At 41.0% G+C, this 22,074-nt stretch overlaps 1 protein-coding gene across 2 annotated transcripts in view; it reads right to left on the minus strand.

The window, feature by feature from the left end:
* Positions 1–22,074, minus strand: part of DOCK8 (dedicator of cytokinesis 8) — a 90,915-nt gene that overhangs the window by 62,600 nt on the left and 6,241 nt on the right. Inside the window, exons 2-5 of one of the 2 annotated variants that reach the window (XM_042825618.1) lie at positions 12,264–12,366; positions 8,057–8,232; positions 3,537–3,608; positions 484–607 (exon numbers count right to left, since the gene is read on the minus strand). In XM_042825618.1, the coding sequence (XP_042681552.1) occupies positions 484–607; positions 3,537–3,608; positions 8,057–8,232; positions 12,264–12,366 (475 nt within the window). Of the gene's footprint in view, positions 1–483; positions 608–3,536; positions 3,609–8,056; positions 8,233–10,981; positions 11,069–12,263; positions 12,367–22,074 lie in introns of those variants that run through there. The other variant, XM_042825619.1, reaches the window with a different exon arrangement.

Consider the following 22,074-nt stretch of genomic DNA (forward strand, 5'->3'; position numbering starts at 1 on the left):
CTTAATTTCACTGCTGCCAGGGGGCTCACCAAGGAGAGATGGTGGGAGATGACGGTAAGCACCGTCCTCCAGTTTGTGCCTCTCTGCATCCACGGGGAAGAAAGGGAAAGGGTAGATTTCCTTCAACTTTCAAAGTGAACATGGTGGAAGCCAAAGCACAGCGGGCAGTCGGCAGAGTGACACTGTAATTCTTCAGATCTCTGAACCTGACTGCATCCACATTGAGGAGCAGGAGGCAGCTGGTGGGACTCCATCAGCCCATGGCCTACTTTGTTGCCCACACTTCCCTGACCATGAGGTGTCAGGGGCATTACACAGCCACACCAGTCTTGTACCAACATCCCCAGGCTCTACAAATATTGGCGACAGAAACTCCCCGTAAGGAAGGGCTACCTGCTGCAGAGTCTCTGTACACAGGACTTTTGCTTCCCTTGAGAGCAGCTTCTATATTAAATAACTTTTACCAAATATAATGAAAGATACCTGAAAGCTTGCTTCACTAGAGTCTGAAGTTTCTGATTCAAATGTTTGTTTCTGCAGATGCTTGTGAAAATCTTTTCGGGATCCCTTATTTTTCAAACTGCAAACGTATGAGTTCCCTTGGTTCCTTGCAGAGACAAAACCAAGCAAATCAGGATGGAACAAAAAGGAATTAGGGGAAAATAAAACAGAAGAAGAAAAACTAAAAATCAAGCAATGAGGAACATAATTGCACAGAAGGACAGCACACCATAACCTGTATACAAAATGTGACATTTCGCGATGTTCCAATGTTTCAGCCAACCATTGCAGCTTTACAGTGGATATGAAGGACAGCTTGAAAATGAAGAAAATTCACTCGCATTGTTATATTCTCACCCTGAGACAGCAGAAAAATTCTGACCTAGGAATAAATTCAGCCCTGAGCTACTCATAAGACACAGTGATTATCTCAATGACCTTAGAAATAATGGTCAGAAACACCTGCCTTTTAGCTGGCTCTCTGCTTCTGCACCATCGAGCTCACTGCTTGTCTGAGATGTCATTTGGTCCCTAGCATGCCTAGACCTAGCTGCTCCCCTTAAGTCAAGCATTTAGACTATTCTCTCCTTCCAAAAAATTTGCTAAATTCTGTAGTAGCATTTTAATAATCACTCCCCTTAGTCACACTATCCAGCTTCATTCATTTTCCTTTCCATTGCACTTAAAAGTAGCATCTAAATATCTCAGTACCTTCATTGTGATGTCACAATAAGTCATTATTGATCAGGGAGACACCTTTTTATTACATTTTGGATACAACTGAATTATATACATATAACTGTATTATGTATATATATTATGTATTATGTATATATATAACTGTATTATATGTATTTTAATATTAATTATTTGAATTTGAATCATTCATCAGTTCAAATGAAAACCAAAGGCAATAAAGATACAAGATCAACAAGATCTCTTTGGATGTGACCTTGCTTTGGAATTGCATTTACTACTTAGAATGGGAGAGAGGAATTATACACAACCTTCTTTTGAGACACTTCAACATTTACAAGAGGCTTTGTTGATTTTTTTTTTCCACTACCTCCAGTGAAGGACCACTTTCCACTATCTCCAGTGAAGGACCACTTTCTTGCTCCTCCTCTTCAAAGGAAGGAGCAGGGGAGAAAATATGATAAGAAAAAAAGGTTCTTGAGATAAGGATGGTTTAACTAAAGAATAAAGAAATTAAAAACAAACAAAGCCTATGTGGAAGCAAAGAGAGAGAAAACAATTATTCTCTACTTCCCATTAGCAAGTATTCCTATGCTCAGTCATATCTTGGGAAGCAGGGCTTTGATACACATACAAGTTGGTTGGGAGGACAGATGCTTTAATAACAAGATCTCCCTTTTCCTCCCCCTTTGCCAGGGTGTGATCCCATATGCTACTGAATGTCCCTTTGATCAGTTCAGATCAGCTCCCCTGGTGCTGTCCCCTCCCACCTCCTGCCCACTCCAGAATACTGGTTTGGATTGTGTGTCAGTGCTGTCCAGCCACAGAAAAAACGCTGGTTATGATATCAGCACAGTGCTAGCCACAAATGCAAAGCTCGTCGCTGTATGGGCTGCTGTGGGTAAAGTGAACTCTGCGCTAGCCAGACTCACTACAACACACAGACCTACTACTGTGCCCAGACCCTCCTACTCACGTCCTACTTCTCTGAGGCGTGAGGACCACAACCTTTTTTCCTCTTTACTGTGCTACTCCCACCCTTCATATCCAGGAGTGGACAAGAGCTACATACACACACCTCTCCAGATTATAAACTGAGATCTGCCCTATGAATCTTTGTCTCATAAACTGGCAACCACTGACTTTTCATTCTTTCTCAGCATGTTGGAAAGCTTTCTATGAGTACTCTTTCTCTCTTTACTCCTCTGCTTCCTCTCATATTTGTTTTGAGAATGGTGCCATAAGGCTCCCAATAATAACCCCTGATTTACGTGACACTAAAGCATCTTTCATGCTTTCTTTCTCTTTGTAATTTTTAGTAACCTGCTTGCATTGTTAGCCATCAAAGATCAGCTTTCTGGGAGGCCTCAAACTCAATAAAGTATCTGCAAATTTGCCTCATCTGAATCAGCGAGACAGTAAAACACCCTAAAAGCCTTTTGAAACAAGTGTATTTCTCTGGCTCCATTCACATTTCTACACGCGTGCATAACAGCAAACACAGCCACACAACACTGTCTGCTGCACCTACTGGGTTGCTCAGTCCTTATCTGTGTGCACAGACAAGGCTGGCCCGTTACACAGCGCTCAGAGGAGAGCTGTGTGATGGAGCGAGCACTGCGCTCTGTGCGGTGTAGGTAGGGAGCCTGCAAAAACCCACTAGCTTCTTCCTGGTGACTCACCATGTGCACTTCTGAGAACTGAACCAGTTTCATAGGCCCCTGGAGGAAGTCTCCTCGCAGCTCTCAGCAGAGTGCAGAACTAACAACACAACTCTTTTACGGACAGCAATAGACAATCCCTCACAGTTAGAAAATAGTCTTTTCTAACTGATGCTATGCTAATAATCCAATGATACCACCAATCACTGCCAAGAACATCTCTAATCTTCTTTTTTCCTTTCTGGAAAGAAAGACTGGACAGCCAACAACCGTATATGAAAATGGACAAAGTAAGAACTGACAATACTCAAGTTGTGATTGTCCTTGCACAGAGTTTAGACAAACAAACACAAAATGATTCTTCAAGCATCAGAAAAAAGAATAAAAAGAAGGAAGGGATAAGAGGTCGAGATGAAGGATCATTGCTACACACTGAATATGAATTATGTCCAGATTAATTCCTGGGGAACCTGAATAATTAAGAAGCAGGTATAAAAATATTTAGCAAAGCCCACCATCTCAAACAAGACAGTAGAGTAAAACTACTGAGAAATCCCCTTTTATCTTCAGGTACTGATTCAAATTGTCATTCGCTCAGATTATTTATAACAACGCATCTTCTACATGCAAAATAGCATACCAGGTATTTTCTATTTCATTTACTTGTGGGTAGCTTACTTTCTATTCACAATCAGCCAGTCCCGGATATAGGTCTGAACACAGTCTCGTACATGCGAATCCAGCTCAACCCTGGAGAAAAAGCAACATATGGGAAATATTTTAGTACCTACGTCATGCCTTAAGGAAAAAGAAATTTAACTAAACATGCTGTACAGATAAAGGGCTCTCTGCTAGTCCACTCCCGTATGTTTATTGTATTGCTAAGCCACATTTCAGTTTTAAACAACAGGTGTACTGAATGAGTACACAGACACGGGTTTGGGTTGTTGTGTTTCCAAATTAACAGAAATGCATTTAACAGAGATAACCATTTGCCACACTGTGCGTTTCAAGACAGATGTTGCTATAAAGTACTGTAAAACAAAAGAAAGTACTGCAGATACCTATCTTCTGTGTTTTTCCAAAACTTGTTAACAAATAGAGATATTTTTTCCAGAGGCATCAGCTCATGTACTCTTTTATACTGAAATGGAGAAAATTCCAACAGCTCAACAGAATGTTGAGATCTGAAAATATGCTGTAAGCTTATGATTTTCAACTAAGCCTCTGTCAATGTAGGGAGTTGGCAGACTGCTTGAGAGAATGGATGCTGATTGGCATTAAAATGTGATAAATTAAGGTCAGTTTCCATAAACGTTCTGTCACGATGTTGTAGCACAATTTCCTTACTCCTACTCTGAAATATACTAGTGACCTGTGTAAAAACTGCTTGTTAAGTGAGGATACATGTGATGCGGGAATGGAAGAAAGATGTAAAACTTCTCAGCACTTTCCACCAAGAGCTCCTAATAGATCTGCAGCCCAAGCTGGCTAACAACCCTTGGGGCTCAGACAAGCAGACCACTGCGTGCCAGGGTGGGATGAAGTAGCACATGCTGACCTCCTGCATCAGATGGGACACACTTTTGTTAGCAGGCAGCATATTAACCCTGTCTGGTCAGTGGCATCTACTTCATGTGTTTGGCACAGGAAGATACCACAGGAGGCACTGCTTGCATGCAAATCTCTGAAGCACGACCTTCCTGAATGCTCTCCTCCCTAACACACTATGCGTCCTTTACCTCGATTTTCTGTAACATCAATTTCCATATGAGTGGTTTGAACGTCTAAACAGGGATTTTCTGTACAAAACAAGTCTGTTGAATGCACGTTTGTTGTTACTGACACCCCTCTTTTTTTCATAGATTCCTTGAAACATCTTTTAATACCACTAAAGCAGAAACAGAAAACTACTATTTTAATTGATAGGTGCATTACAAAATGATCCTGGAAATATGTCTTCATAGGGGAGAAGTGGTCTCAGCCTACAGAAATGAAAATAGTCCACCATGAATCGTCATTCCACCTTAGCCTCCATCTCTTTTGGCATGCTGGGAAAAAAATACTGAAGACACTTAGGACACTGAACTTTAGAAAAGCAGACTTCAAACTACTCAATGGATTGCTGGCCAAGATCCCCTGGCGCGCTGCCCTCAAAGACAAGGATGTTGAGGAGAGCTGGCGGCTCTTCAAAGATGCCCTCCTGGAAGCACAAGAGGTCTCCATTCCTCTGAATAAGAAAGTGGGCAGGCGAGGTAGGAAACCGGCATGGCTCAGCAAGGACCTGCTGAGAGAACTGAGGACGAAGAAAGGGGTGTACAAGCTCTGGAAACAAGGCTGTGTCACCAGGGAAGAATACAGGAATGCCGTCCGGACTTGCAGACGTGGGATCAGGGAAGCCAAGGCGCAGGCAGAACTGAACTTGGCAAGGGACGTGAAAAACAATAAGAAAACCTTCTACAGGTACATTGGCCAGAAGAGACAGGCCAAAACGGGCGTACCTACTTTGTTAAATTTAAAAGGAGAACTGGCTTCAACAGATGAAGAGAAAGCTGAGGTGCTGAATGAGTTCTTCACCTCGGTCTTCACTGGTGGCCAGGATTCTAGTCTTTTTCACGTCCCTGAACCCTGCATCCCCAAACCTCTATGTGGGGACCAAGGAGGTAAATCCCTCCCCACTGTAAGGGCAGAGCAAGTCCGAGAGTGCCTCCTTAGACTGAATGAATTCAAGTCTATGGGGCCGGATGGCTTGCATCCCAGGGTCCTGAAGGAGCTGGCTGAGGTGGTTGCCGAGCCGCTCTCCATCATATTTGAGAAGTCGTGGCTGTCAGGTGAGGTCCCGGATGACTGGAGGAAGGGTCACATCACTCCCATATACAAGAAGGGGAGCAGGGAGGACCCGGGGAACTACAGGCCAGTGAGTCTCACCTCTGTGCCTGGGAAGATCATGGAACGGATCCTCCTGGACAACATGCTCGATCACATAAAGAATGAGCATGTGATCCGAGACAGCCAGCACGGCTTCACCAAAGGAAGGTCATGCCTCACTAATCTTGTGGCCTTCTATGATGGAGTGACGGCATTGGTGGACGAAGGGAAGGCGACTGATGTCATTTACCTGGACCTGAGCAAGGCCTTTGACATGGTCCCCCACCACATCCTCATCTCCAAATTGGAGGGAAGTGCATTTGATGGGTGGACGACCCGATGGATAAGCAATTGGTTGAAAGGCCGCAGACAGAGGGTGGTGGTCAATGGCTCTATGTCCAGGTGGAGGCCGGTAACAAGTGGTGTCCCCCAAGGGTCTGTCTTGGGACCGGTGCTCTTTAACATCTTTATTAATGACATCGATGAGGGAATTCAGTGCACCCTCAGCAAGTTTGCTGACGACACCAAGCTGAGTGGTGCGGTTGATACGGTGGAAGGAAGGGATGCCATTCAGAGGGACCTCGACAGGCTGGAGGGCTGGGCTCGGGTGAACCTAATGAGGTTCAACATGGCAAAGTGCAAGGTTTTGCATTTGGGCCAGAAGAACCCTAGGCACCCGTACAGGCTGGGAGGAGTGGTCCTTGAGAGCAGCTCGGCAGAGAAGGACCTGGGGGTCCTGATGGACGAGAGACTGAACATGAGCCAGCAGTGCGCTCTGGCAGCTCGAAAGGCAAATGGGATCCTGGGCTCCATCAGGAGAGGGGTGGTCAGCAGGGACAGGGAGGTGATTGTCCCTCTCTACTTGGCTCTTGTGAGGCCCCATCTGGAGTACTGTGTCCAGGTGTGGAGCCCTCAGTACAAGAAAGACATTGAGATTTTGGAAAGGGTCCAGAGGAGGGCGACTAAGATGATCAGGGGGCTGGAGCACCTCCCCTATGAGGACAGGCTGAGGGAGTTGGGCTTGTTCAGCCTGGAGAAGAGAAGGCTGCGGGGTGACCTCATTGCAGCCTATCAATACCTGAAGGGAACCTACACCCACGAGGGGAGTAAACTCTTCAAAAGGGCTGACAACAGCAGGACTAGGGGAAATGGATCCAAGTTGAAGGAGGGAAGATTTAGGTTGGATGTTAGGGGGAAGTTCTATACAAGGAGAGTGGTTAGGCCCTGGAACGGGCTGCCCAGGGAGGTTGTGGATGCCCCGTCCTTGGATGTGTTTAAGGCCAGGTTGGACGGGGTCCTGGGCAACCTGATCTGAATGTGTGTGTTTGGTGGCCCTGCTAGGCAGGGGGGTTGGAACTACATGATCCTTGAGGTCCCTTCCAACCCGGGTGATTCTGTGATTCTGTGATTCTGTGATTCTGTGAAGACAAACTGAAGGAGCCAGGCCCCAACCTGAACAAACATGCATCCTTAGCTGTCTTTGCACACAAAGCAGTTTGGGGTTGACTTATGCTGACTTCAAATTTATCTGTTTGTTGCTGTCTGCAGACTTGGCTATGATTTTGTGTTTTCACATGAGGGTACTGTTTCTAGCCAAACAATCCCTGGAGACTATTTTGTATACAATTTATAGAACTCTTCTAAACCCTACTAGCAAAATTTCCAAGTCATCATTTTTTCTCACTGTAAAAAACTCTGCTGCCTGTATTCTTCCTGTTTATCAAACTAGCTTAAATATTTTGAGGACGGCTGAGTACCATTATGAAACATGGAAACTATTTTAATCTAAAAACTGTTGAAAACAGTGGAAAGCTTCTTGATTATTTCATTAATATCTACCTATATCTACCTGGACGCAGAAATGACTTCCACACTAGAAATCAACAGATACTCCTTCCTCAAAACCTTGTGATTGTTAAGCAAGAAAGACACTGAATAAGAGACACTGAGTGATCTGATCAATGCCATGTAATAAACAGCCAAGAGGGAATTTAAAAAAAAAAAAAAAAGAAAGAAATTTTGATCTTACAAATCAACGTAAGGATTCACAGTTATAAAATCATTTTTCATATTAGTTTCCTGTCCTTCTCCCCTGTTCTTTTCGATCTACTACTACCTCATACCTGCTGCTAACAGCTAGGCAGTGAAGCCCTTATGAGACTTTAACTGTCCTAAAGAGAGTAACAGAATCAGTGGCAAAGTACACATGATTAAAGTAACTGCATGACGGCTGAACAGATGGAGGACTGAGGTTAACAGGCACTGACATCTTTCTGTTCAACACTTTTTAAAAATCTGTTGCATTTCAGAGAAAGAAAAAGTCTCCTCACCCATCTTCTGGCATAGAAGGCTGCAGAGTCCTGCATTCTTTGGGTGTAAAGACAATGTCCAAGTCATCTTCAGGAAAATCACCAAGTTCATGCGCCATTTCTGAGTCCAGGTTGTTCAGCTGTGTCATTAGAAAGCCTTCGAAATCTACTGGGTCTACTGCATCATAAAAGGAAGTCTAATGAAAGAAATAAAGAGGAGTTTGTTTTAGCAAAAGATGTGTTTTTTAAAACTGGTGATTTGTTTTCTCTCCGCGGGGCCCGCCCCCGGTGGGGAGCCTCATTTCTTTTTCTAATTATCCCTTGTTTATTAAATACAGGAACAGACTTCTAACCTTATGTATTATGCCACTGCACTGAATGTAGGGAAAAGTTGATAACAAAACAATTAGATGAAAAAGAAATGATGAAAAAGAAAATTTTAACATGCAGAAGAAGGTATTACGGCTAAAACCAAATATGTGCCTATTTTCATTGCTGAGCTTTCACAGATACTGGTAATCTGCTTGATCCCTGTGAAGTGCACTTAGTCCCCCTCTTCCAATGTGAAAGGGCAGCAGCAAGCAAGAACAAGGCCAAGGTGACCAAGAAGAGAGTGACAGGCAGCGGCAAGCTCACAGGGAGCTGGCAATAATCATAGTCATGCAGATGCCTCTCAGTTCTTCTGAATTTTAATTTTACTTCAACAGTTAGAATAGTAACTACACAAAAGATTACATGGAACTACTGAAATTGTTATTGCAAACCTTATATATTCACCATTTCTATGGCATTTGGCACTGCACCCTGACAGAGAGCAAATTTATTTGGCTGTATTTTATAAACCACTTTTATACAGAACATTCGATTCACAACAAAGTTTAACAAGTGCCAATCCAAAGTTTAACTGTGCCAATCATGAATGCTACAAAGCCACCTGTCTCTTTTTGTCTGTTCATTTTCAAAAACAGAGGCAAAAAATCTTGTTTATTGTACCTGTAGTTGTTCTACATACATATAAATGTAACTTCATGTGTTGTTTTTATTATATTTTTCCTTGTGTAGATGAAAAAAGAAATTCTACTTTCTATATAGTCAATAAAAATAGCTTATATACATGCACAAAATAGAACACCTATCCAGCTGTGTACAGAGTTTAGCACTTCTTACTGTTGATTGTCTTGACATGTAACAAATAATTCAAGAACTACAGCTTTAGAAAACTCTATTTTATGTTCTGTGAGTTCCTGAAACATCATGGATGCCTAAGCGCAGTTCAGAGCAAGGACCGAAAGAGCATTCAAATAACAGCCCTGCAATAATTAATTTACTAGGAGGAAATAATTAGCCAAAAAATATCTTCAAATCATCCTTGACTGTAAAGAATAAGGATTGCGTTGTAACACATTGACTCAATACATCTCACACAGCTGCCTTCTGAAGCTGCCAACAACAGTTTGTCTCAGCCTTGATGAGACAGATAATTTATTTGGTTCTGATGGTGGAGTGTGAAGAAAATAAGGCTCCGGATGTCCTTAATAACGATACTGCCTTTATATGCCACACTACTGTGACAACAGTCTCATCCAATATTCTGGAGCTATTCTTCTTATGTTTCTGTGTTCTTGTCCATAAATACAATCTGCAGGCTAAAATTATGAAGTCTTCTCTCATTATTACTGGGTCCTACTAAAGGAAGACTGTCAGGAAAGCTGACTATATTTTCACCTGAGTATGAAGTAAGTAATAGTGGTGTAGGAAATAAATAATAATTCTGTAAATAACTGTGCTTCACACAGAAATTTTATCACAAAAGGACAGTGAAGAATTCTACAACTTATGAAAGGACAAGGGTGCTTAATGGTAGCAATGCTCTGGTAGCTCCGAACTAACATGGCTCACACACACTTTGCCACATCAGTCATTGTAGATAGGAAAGTTAATTAAAAATTATATATATGGTATAATCCAAGTATTGGAAGCTTATTAGTGTTCTGGAAATATCATAGGGGAAGTTATTCAGCTAATAAAAACTCAGAAACATTGAGAAAAGTGAAGTAGGTTTAGAAAAAATGCGCTAGAAACAAAGCATGCTGCATGTTTGAAAAATAATAGATGTGGCAAATGATGGAGCAGAGACCACTGAGACACATGTCAAATAAACCACAGGTTCCTCTTTTATTGGATCTCCACAGGAATGAAATGTCAGAGCTTACCCTTAAGGGATCAACAGCATTCTCCAGAACCAGTTTAGGGAAAATCTCCCTCTTTCTTTGCTTTTCTTACTCATAGGTAAAGTCTAAAACTGAGAATCATGAAGCAGTCATCTGAAGAAGTTCACAAAACTATAGGTTAAGCACGATCTGATTTATACCTAGCAAAGAGCTGAGCATACAGGCTCAGGAGTTCTGGGTAAATAGTGATCTTTATTAGCTTTTAACTTCTCATTAATATTCAGTATAGTCTTCAGACAATATCCGTGAAGTTGATTTATTATACTGCTTGTGGATAAAATATTGCATGTTAATGCATGAATACATATCTAGAGTTGTGCAAAACAAAATGCAAAAGAGTAAAGCAAAACACAGCTGCAATTAAAAAAAAATAAACACCACACATATCTTGTCAGTTGTTGAAGATGAAATGTTTTGCATGCAAAATAATGTTGCTTAATAAAATCTAATTTTCAGTTAAGCATTGCACATCCTTTCAGAAATCACAGTTTTCTGTTCCAGCAAGTCAAATACATCACATTTCATTATGTCTTGTAACTCTGTCTCGTTGAAGACAAGTGGAAACGATGGTGAAAAAGGTAAATGAGAAGGAGGGCAATGGTCTTTCTGATGTGCAAAGTATAAAGTATACAAAGAAAGATAACTGCTTCTATCATGGAGGTGTGCAAAGAAATCATGCTATAGAAAATGCCACAAAGCATTACCACAAACATACCTTTTTAAGGAGGGTGGACTAGAGGCATGCGGATGGTGATAGCACACAAAATGGCAGCTGCGGCGCAATATCCAGGAAATGAAACGTTATCGCGTTTCTCAAGAGCTAAAGCAATTGTACGCCGGAAGAAGAGAAGCCAGCCACCCCCGGGCTGAAAAACCACGACCAGCAAGCTAAAGCACCATAGCACTTCACATTGAGGAAGTGAGCTGTGGCGGGAGGCCCTGACACACGGGAAGTAAACGCTTACAGCTCCTGTTCTCCATTTTTCACAATCACTGGTGCACAAAGACTTCCTCCTCCTACTTTCTGGGTCTTAATCAAAAAAAGAAAAAAATAGTATTGAAATCCCAGACAAGCGTGGCTTTTTTTGGAATGGCATAGCATACTTGCAGAACAGTCATCCTCTTGAAAGGCAATAAAGAAGACCTGGCAACTTTTCTATCTGTCATAAGGGCAGTGTCATACGGTCTGATTTCTGCATGTCAGGCTGAAGATGATTTGGACCATATAACCACTGACTCAGTAAGGTTTATGCCAATCAAGACACTCTTCAGCATTTTTCTCTTAACAGCACTGAAAATAAGGGTCAGTGCAAAGTTTCGGCCGCTGGCTCTGGGAATTGTTCGTTAAGCCAGGCAACAGCAATAGAGCTCAAGGGCACAGCATGAAACTTCAACAGAGGAGGGTCAGGCTGCATATCAGGAGAAGGTTCTTCACCAGAGAGTGGTTGGGACCTGGAACAGGCCTCCCAGGGCTGTGGTCATGGCACCGAGCTGCTGGAATTCAAGACTAATCTGGACAATGCACTCAGACACAGGGTCTGATTTTTGGTGGTCTTCTGTGTAGCCAGGAGTTGGACTTGGTGATTCTTATCAGTCCCTTCCAATTTGGGATATTCTATGGTTCTAAGCCTTGCTGAGTCTTCACCATACTCTTTTTCTTTTTTATTCACTGATCTCCTTTTGCAGATCATCTTTGGCCTCACACAATGCTTTTACTTGGTAGCAGAGCTGAATGTCTCTGTCAGGGCATGGCTGTATTATACTCCAATACTTAACTACTTCTCTTTGGTTTACAGTAGCATGCAGACTGTCTATTTCAGACTCTGAGGACCACTCCCAGTTCCTTCAAATGTGTAATTTTCCCGCTGATCAAGAAGGATTTTGATATTTAGGAATAAGACAATGGAAAGCAAAATGGACAAAAAAGCTCACTTAGTTTAGCCTAAAAATGTTATGTAATGCAGATGGATTATGTAGAAGACAAATTCAGAACTTACCAAATGAAGAGTAGAAAAGCCAGGAGTACTTAAGCTACGCTGGCAGAACTGTGCAAAGCCTGGTTGAAGAGTAAATTGCTTTCTTACTTCTGCAGAGGAGTACCTTTAATTAAGCAGAGAAAAAGCTTATAACTACAGTTATCCACATATAAATGTCAAGCCCTAGACATCAGCCAATTTAGAGTCCTGCCACAGAGTTTAGAAACATCTTTTGATTATATTCTAGAATCCTTTTGCATTTTAGTTCATCTAGACCTCCAAAAATAATTTGCAGTCCTAAATAATTAACATCCTGACGCACTTTCCACAAGTTTCTATTATTATGTTAACCCTGCAACTATGAAAGGCCATGCAAGAAAGAATAATCTTGCCCTCAAGTCAAATATGGCTGCAAACTACATAGCAACACTTGCACCTTTGTTTCAGCAGATCAGAATTACTGAATAATCAACCATTATTGAAAGATTAATGAACATCACATAGGAAAATACTTTAATGAACTGTAAGTGACCAGCAGATGAAAGCAAGGCAGGACCACTCACTGTATGGTGTGAGCCCAGATTTTTGTTAATAATGTAGTCTGCTCTGAACAACACCAGATGAATGAAAGCATGAATTTTGAAATCAGTCTGCACTGCCAGCTGAATGCTTGAGGAGAAATCATCTTAAGAGCTAACTAGCTGACTTCAGTTTTTCGGATGTTAGAGTGATAGCACAGTTGTATGTACTTGGTGTGCAAAACCAGTAATCAGAGTAGCTTGCTCATTCTTCAGTGAAATAAATCAGTAAATATTTAGTATGATTTAAGAACAATCAGCCCTGAAATAATGCCAAAATAAGTACAATACATTTCACCATGAATACTCAGGACAAGATTTTCAAAGAACAAGAGCCAGTTAAGCAGATTCTAAGTAAAAAGAAAAACCTTCTGGCCATCAACCCACCAGGGCAGCCAACACAGAGAGAGGAAAAGACTTTCTCTTCTGCATGAGATTCTCTTCCAACTCCAGCAGATATTAGTGGGTGTCTTAGATCTACCAGCTGCTGCATGGCAGAGTTTGCATGCTTGTTCTGCAGCTTTCCTCCCCTGCAGTCTCTTGATTTCCATGACTATTCAATGTGTTTGGTGACACATAACCTCTGGCTACTACTGTTCTTCACTGGTATGGCAAAACCCAGAGTGTGCTGAATCCATTTCTCCTCCTGTGAGAATGGGCATCTCATGGAAGGTATTAGGGGCATCTCATTACAGGTTTGACTCCTAAAATAAAAGATGCATAAATACAGGCAGCTGTTTGGAGGTTGCACCAGTTTTGAGAGCAACATGGTTCCACTCTAGAGGAAGCAGTAACAGCAGACAGAGAAAAGCCAGAATTACAGAGAAAGAAAAGGGATTCACTGTCAGCAGTCAACACTGGTATTCCAAATACCAGGCAAAACAAGACTGGAATTTTTTTTAAAGGCGATTCCATAATAATATAAGCAAGAAGCCATTAAGGAACTATGAAGAAATCTGTGGATTTTCTCATTATTTTTGCCCTATTTTGAAAAGGAAAGCTGGTTGTATATCACAGTTATTCTTTTCATCTTTCCACTGCAGACAGTATCTAATTGTGAATATGTGTAACAAGGTATAAAGCTCGGATTATTCAAAATTATGATTTTCTTTCAAACAGAGCAAGTTGTTTTCTACCCTGTACAGAAGCACACTGATGAAAGTAAAAGACCTAGCAGCTAGTCAAAAACCTATGTTACAGTGTATTGCAGAAGTTATTGCCAAAAAAAGAAAAGACATAAATTACACCATGTAGGGGGTCATCTTTGAACAGGAAATGGTATGAATGTTTATTCACAAAAGAGGAAGCACGTATGTGGACACGGGGCCAGACTTGCTGCCTGGTAAAAACCTGTGCAAGTCAAACCAACTGGAGGAAAAAAGTTTTTTATGATTAGTTCCAGAGGCTCCACAATACTCAGAAGTAAGAATTTGCAAAATAAATCACTCCAGTCAAAGAATACTCAGCTGGAAGACAGCGTCCACACATGGAGTCCTCAGTACAGGAGAGAAACAGACCAAAGGAGGGCCACAGAAATGAACCAAGGCATGGAACACCTCTCCTGTGTGGACAGGCTGAGAGAGTGGGTGCTGTTCAGCCTGGAGAAGAGGAAGCCCCAAGGAGACCTGAGAGTGGTCTTCCAATACCTAAAGGGAATCTACAGAAAGAAGGGGACAGACTCTCTAGCTGAGTCTGTTAGAACAAGGGGAAATGGTTTCAAGCTTAAATAGGGTAGATTTAGGTTAGATATAAGGAAAACATCTTTTAGATACTGAAGAACAGCCAGTGTGAACTCATAGAATCATAGAATCACCAGGGTTGGAAAAGACTTTCAAGATCATCCAATCCAACTGCCACCTATCACCAACAGTTCACCCCAAACCATGTACCTCATCACAGCATTTAAACATTTCTTGAACACCTCCACACACAGTGACTCCACCACCTCCCTGGGCAGTCCATTCCAGTGCCCGACCTTTTGGAGTAGTATTTCCTAACACCTAACCAGAATCTCCCCTGGTGCAACTTGAAGCCATAATGATTTATCAAAGGCTATGATTTATCAAAGGGCAGTCACATGAAACCTTTTAATACTTTTCTGTGAGGGCTTACTGGCCTCAGTAAGGCTTTTGATAGTGTGCTTCAAAGCATTCCTATAAGCAAAATAAAAAGATAATGTCTTGATGGAGTCATCATAGCTAGCTGCTTATCTTCTTAAAAAAAAACCACCAACCCTTATTCAAGTTGTGGTCATTCACAGTTTAGAAGAAGATTGTGAAGAGATTTCAAACAGTGTACTGCTGTAAACGAGCAAAGTAATTTGTTTTCATCCTAGTTCCAATCTACTATCTTATTTACAGCACTGACGGTGGTAATAATGAATACAATGAGTAAATCTGAGTTCACATCAGACTGGAATAAATTGTGCAAAACAAGACTAGCACTTAGCATGATGTCATAAACAGTCTGAAACCAGCACAGTTACACACAATGAAAAGAAACACAAAACTCTGAACTTAGGAATAAAACACATCAAACATAGAAATGCAAAAAGGGAAATGAACTGTATAAGTAAACAACCCCACTGCAGAAGACACTCTGAGAAAGAAGACCAAGACACATACTAACAGAATGCCCTACATGCAGAAAAAGGGAAGTTATTTCTATTCATTTCAGCCATGATGTGAGCAATGACAGTGCTAAAGCTGACCTATACTGTAAGAATGCAGCAGAGGAAGAAGCAATTACACTGAAAAACCTGCCAAAGAAAACAGTGAGAATGTTAAATAGTTTGTGAAAGGTGACGAGAAAAGATTGAAAGAAGTGGATGTGTTCAGTACGAAAGAGTTGACTGAGGAGTGAGACAGCAGATGTCCTCAACTACATAGAAGATGGCATAAAGAAAACAGTGGCCATAAAGAAAACAGTGAGCAACTTATATCCATAAAGGGGAGAAGCAATCTTCTGACAGTAAAAAACTATATAATAAGTAACTGGGAAAAATGCTCTCACTTAAAAGGCAGTGGGACACTTGAGGTTATAGACAGTGTGGTCTACAACCCTGAACAACCAGCAGAGCTGCATCTGGGCAATTGTTTCCCATCAGATCAGAGATGGGATCCAGTAGTGCTAACATCTGTATAGACAGCTCACTTTGGTACTTTTTTTTTTTTTTTTTTTAAGGACAAAAAGGAATCATCAGATGAAAAGTGAAAGTATAGATTCCGGGGAGTGTTTTTCACAGAAGTCACTGCTGTATTCACAGTTGGTCAGTATTGCTGTGGTGTGTTGTAAGATAGTGTAAATCCAGGAAAAACAGAAGACTGCAGACTAAAGCTCTCCAAGATTCTTTACATCACTGGTCGCTCCATAGCACTGAAGCAAAGTAACATCAATTGGACTTCATTGCTTCACTGCGTATCAATGTGATCAGCCTGAATGATGATGCAGAACTCCTCTGGTGTAAATCCTGAAGAAGCTGGAGCTCACCAGAGTTCCTGACCCATCCAAACAGGACAGCAGGGTAGCCAAAAAAAAAGAAGCCAACACCGGTGCTACTCTGCTCAAGAACCTTGTCCCATCAGCAGATATGATCCTCCAGCAGTTCTCATGAACTTCTGACAGAAAGTTGAGACACGCATTTCACAAATGCTCTCCAATGTGAAGTATACAATTTGCATAACGTATTAAATCAAGACTGAAATTGAAGTGACCACAGACCACATCTGTAGGTTTTTTAAATTGAATTTAATTTGTAGGTTAAATTCTGAAATGCATTGCAAGGCAGAGTTTATAGCAGGCTTGGAGACATGACAATTTGGGTTACAGTTCGGGCTCAACAAGGTATAGGGAAAGGAAGATAAAACAGCCATCTATTCTGTCTCTCTAATGTATGTTACATCTATGGTTGAGCACCAAGAGGTTCAGTACTTAAAATGGTACAAATGTACATAACGCAAGGAGCTAGTTCTGTAGCTTCACCTACAGAATTCTGCTCAACAGTGTAGTTCTTTGAAATCTGTTTAAAAGCAAGGACAACAGGAATTTCTGTCATATGGGTACCATGAAAACTTAAACACAACTAGAGCTTTATAGAGAAAACAGAAGGAGAATAGCTTTGAAGATCATCTACTAATCTGAAAAGCAGAACTTCACAGGAAGAAAAAAAGATCTTAAAGGTATGCTTCACACATCTACTGATCCAGTTATCCAAATGAAATTAAAAGTTATGCAGTAGATGGAGGTATCAAGAGTAAATTTAGACAATCTCTTCCAGAAGACTCTGAGGAACAGTGAGTTGTCCTCTTCAAGAGACACATACATAATGATAATAAGAAAAGTGAAAATGAAATGGAAAGAGATTATAAGAACCATCTCCAAGGACAGTGAAACACTCAGATTTAAATGCATATAGATGAGAAAATCTTGTAGTGAAATAGTGAAAACTTAGGCTTGACAGGTAAAATACACAGTCTTGGCTACCCTGAGGAATAATCCCTTCCAACTGACACTGACACAGAACATTCTCCAGTAGCTTTTGTTCTTTTTCTGAGTTCTTAATCATAGAATCATCAAGTTTGGAAAAGACCTCTAAGATCATGTAGTCCAACCACCCACCCATCACCAATAGTTCCCACTACACTGTATCCCTCAGCACAACATCTAAACGTTTATTGAACACCTCCGGGGATGGTGACTCTACCACCTCCCTGGGCAGCCCGTTCCAGCACCCAACAACTCTATCAGAGAATTATTTCCTAATGACCAACCTGAATCTCCCCTGGTGCTACTTGTGGCCATCCCCTCTATTCCTATTGCTAGTTACACGGTAGAAGAGGCTAACTCCTACCTCACCACAGTCTCTCTTCCAGCAGCTGAGCCTTCATTTCTCCAGATGGGATAATCGCAGTTCTTTCAACCCCTCCTCATAATACTTGTGCTCTAGAACCTTTGCCAGCTTCACTGCCCTTCTCTGAAAACAGGGCTTCAATGTCTTTCATGTAGTGGCCCGAAATTGAGCATAGTACTTGAGATGTAGCCTCACCAGTGCTGAGTACAGAGGGATGAGCACTTCTTTATTCCCGCTGGCAATGCTGTTTCTGATACCTGGATGCCACCGGCCTTCTTGGCCACCTGGGCACACTGCTGGCTCATGGTTAGTTGAGCATCGATCAATACCCCCAGGTCCATTTCCTCTACACAGTCTTCCAGCCACTCTGCCCCAAGGCTGTAGCATTGCCTGGAGTTGTTGTGGCCGAAGTGCAGGACCTGGCACTTGGTCTTGTTGAACTTCATCTCACTGTCCTCAACCTCGTGATTCAGCCTGTTCAGATTCCTCTGTAGGGCCTTCCTATCCCCAGGCAGATCAACACTTCCTCCCAGCTTGGTGTAATCTGCAAACGTAGGGTGCACTCAGTGCCCTTATCCAGGTCATCAATAAAGATATGAAACATGATAGGTACCAGTACTGACCCCTGGGGAACACCACTCATGACTGGTCATCAGATGAACTACCACCCTTTGGGCCTGGCCAACCAGACTTTACCCAGTTCTTTACCCAGCAAATAGTGTACCTGTGCAAGCCACAGGCTGCCAGCTTCTCCAGGAGAATACTGTAAGCAACAGTGTCAAAGGCTTTGCTGAAGTCTAAGTAGACTACATCAAAAGCCTTTCCCTTACCCACCAGGCAGGTCACTCGGTCATAGAAGGAGATCAGGTTGGTCAAGCAGGACTTGCCTTCTATGTGACTTCTCTGTAGTTACTACTGAAAAACAACCAAAAATTCTGGAAGAGAAAAAGCTGTAACTACCTACACCCAACCTCCACTCCCACATACAAACACACAGCTTTGGGCAACAATCCAGATACTTAGCAAGTATGGGAATATTGCTTAGAAGTTCTTCTCTTGCTGTCAGTGGAACTGCCTGTTTTTCTTCTAAGCTTCTAATTAGTCCTCAAGGAGGCAGAACTCAGCCTTATTACTGCTCACAGCAGTGGTTGATCTGAACTAGCAGCTATTTCCCTGGCAGCCCAGGGGCAGCTCCTTGTACATCCTCCAGCACACATTTGCCTAAGGGGTCTACCACACTAAGAGTCTGTATCAACTGGGGCAATAACGATCCTATTCAAGATGTCGAAACGTAACCACAGTCTTCTCAAAGGAGACGGTGCAGGAGTAAAGAAGTCTAGGAAGAGTTATACTCTCAGCTTGTTACATATGAAAACAGGCAAGAGGTTAATTTTTATTTTTGTCCCAGGTCATGTGCGCCATTCACTAGGTAAACATTTTTCACTGCAGCTCAGTTTTGCTGCTTCTGACTCAGGAAGAAACATAAGCATACAATAAGTAACCAACCAAAACTCTAATCCCAGCAGTAGAAGAAAAGGACATCCATCCGTGTAAAGAAACAGAAGGTTTAGGATTTGGTACTGATGACCTATGCTTTAATGTGCTTTTTAGTCACTATTCTCCACAGATAAAATGCATATGAGAAGAGTGTGCCTTGCTTGCTGGTTGGTTCTCATAATAGAAGTGTTTGCAGGTGTAATGATTCTTGCATATTGGTACTTACAGCAAAGAAACTATCAAATTGATCACATAAGATTAATGTAAAGTCTATGGGAGTATGACACTGGAGTTTATACATCAATACAAAGATTCTAATGAATATTTCAGATGCTAACAGAAGATAAATACCTGAAAACAATATATTTTTTAAATTGTTCTGCCCACTAAGTTAAAATCAAACAGCATTCAACATTGTGTATACAGATCTTTCATACAGATTGATCTCTGTTTATCTAAGGATAATGCTATGTGGTAGCTCAGAGTATTTGCTGTGTGCTCACACTGAGTCCTCCTTATACATTCATTTCAGCTGAGATGGTTGAAGAAAAGGCATCTAAAAAACATGCCCTGAGCTCTGCAGAAGATACTATACTCCGCGGCTAGGGCTGAACTCTTTATTAACTTGTTTATTGCTTGCTAGGCAGTTTAAAATGCTTCCAAAATCTTGGATCATTTATCACTATTATCACTATTATCGCTAGAGCTATTTCAAAACCATTAGTGATCATACACACCTGCTTTTACGTTGTGGCTGAAATGTCACAAAAGGGCTTCAATGTGTCCTCTGGATTTTTATTTGTTCTGTACTGTTCTACCACATCAAATGAAAAGAATATGGCACAAATGCAAGGATTTATCTTTCAGCTCACACTTTTCACCTGAGCTTCACAAGGACTTCATCACAAAAATGTGACTGTAATGCTGATCATTTGGAAAATTCACATCAAGTTTAACAGTAAACAAGCTTTGTTTCCATTTCCTCCTAATCAACAATTATTCACATAAGTGAAAGAAGGTCAGATCTTAAGAATAATAAAAAGGAGTAAGTGTTAGTCATGGGGAATTTTTCTTTTTGCTATTTGGTTGGTTACTTTATGATTTTTTTTTTTAAATCAAGGTGAAGGTTTTTTATTTTTAGCAAGAAGAAAATGTGCATTTTGTGTATTTCATGACTAACACCAATGAAATCCATAATATATTCATAGATGGGTCTTTAGCACTGTAATAATGACATTTCATAAGTCAGAGGAGGAGATAATTAAATGACACAGAACTGGAAAAAAAAAAAAAAAAAAAAGCATTTGAGTTAATACTTTGCTCCCCCACTTCCTATGCACACAGACTTGTAGAGCTTGTGTGTGATATTTCTGTGGGTCACCTTTAATTTGTTTCATAGTGGAAACAGTAAAGCCCTGCTGCGATGCTACTGATGACATTGTGTAAGGCTTAAGTTGATATGGGCAGACTGGCATTTTCAACTTCTGCCCTTGAGACCAGACACTTGGAATACGACGATAGGTTCTGTTGTAGCTGTAAGGTTTTTATGACTCAGTACAGATGGGTTGCCCATAACTGTAGATTATCTAATTTCTGCTTCACAGTTATGTCTGAAGAACAGTGACTGATGCATGAGCTGGCTGTTGGGAAAACACATGTAGATCTACAAACCTTGCCCCCCCAGAGATTGCGCACGAGACCAATCACAAAAAGAAGACGTTTGTGCTTTCCTGGTTATTTCTCAGAATGATATTTTTTCTTCACAGTTTTAAATCTATGGTTAAAAAAAGAAAAAAAATGGATTTCTTACTAGGACAGTATACCTAAGAAATACTGGCACACAATTTCAAGTATATGAAGATGTCATTTTTTGTCATTTTCAGAAGAGGGAAGTGGGACTTCAAAGGGAGCCAGAACAATAATAAGATAGACACAACAGATCTTCCCTCTCATGCTGATAGAAATGAAAAAGTCCAAAATTTTGCACTTAACAAAGTTGTTAAAAGAATTTTTTTCTTTTTTTGGTCTCTGCTGGCTATTAGTAGAGGTACAAATGCTACAGAAATGACACTATACACCTTCACACACACATATTAGGACGATGCAAGCTATTTGCTATCACGAATTGTAACTCCATTTCACTTCTTGACTCATTTATAAAATCCCAAGCTTGGAAAAAGATTACATTTTACTCCAACAGCATTCAGGACATGAGGTTCTGTTACTGTAATGATAGTAAATTTCAACTCATGTGACAACTGAAATAAATTACTTCACCTAATCCAGTCGGTTTGACTTCAGGGAAATAAACATTACTACAAACTCCAGGTGTACTGTCTTATAAGAAGTCATTATTATTGGAGTTAGGAAACTGTGTTACTCATCACATGCAAGTATTACTTTACAGAAGTCAAAAGGAAAAAACATTTGGATATTTTTAATGATTTCTGCCCAACAACTGGTTGAGGCCTGGACCTGTTCTGCGGTAGCTACATCCTTGATGCTAAACAGTTAGGACAGCTATGCTATCAGCTGAGCATTTTTCACAGCCCACTTTTTGCTACAGCTGCAAACAACAGTACAATTTGGTTTGTGTTTCTCAAAATTAAAAAAAAAAAAAAAAAAGTTAGAATAGACAACTTTGCTGGACTATGCTCATAAGTAGTGATTTTTAATGACCACAAAGCAGAAGAGGGTATAACATGCAACATTAAATATTTCTTCCTTGCTGGTTTTTACCTCCTATCTGAAAATGAAAAATACCCGGGAGGATAAAACAAGGAATGTATACGTGGGACCTGGTGGGCATAAATAAGTTTCTCAACCCCAACTTCATTTTTCTTGTGTAAGAATTTCATTTCTTTTTCTACATTATAAAAACAGAACCTCATCACAGTTTGCACAGTCT

The sequence above is a fragment of the Centrocercus urophasianus genome, unplaced genomic scaffold (assembly GCF_019232065.1).
Source record: "Centrocercus urophasianus isolate 14NV4802_14NV808 unplaced genomic scaffold, USGS_Curo_1.0 seq_25, whole genome shotgun sequence".
Lineage (NCBI taxonomy): Eukaryota > Metazoa > Chordata > Aves > Galliformes > Phasianidae > Centrocercus > Centrocercus urophasianus.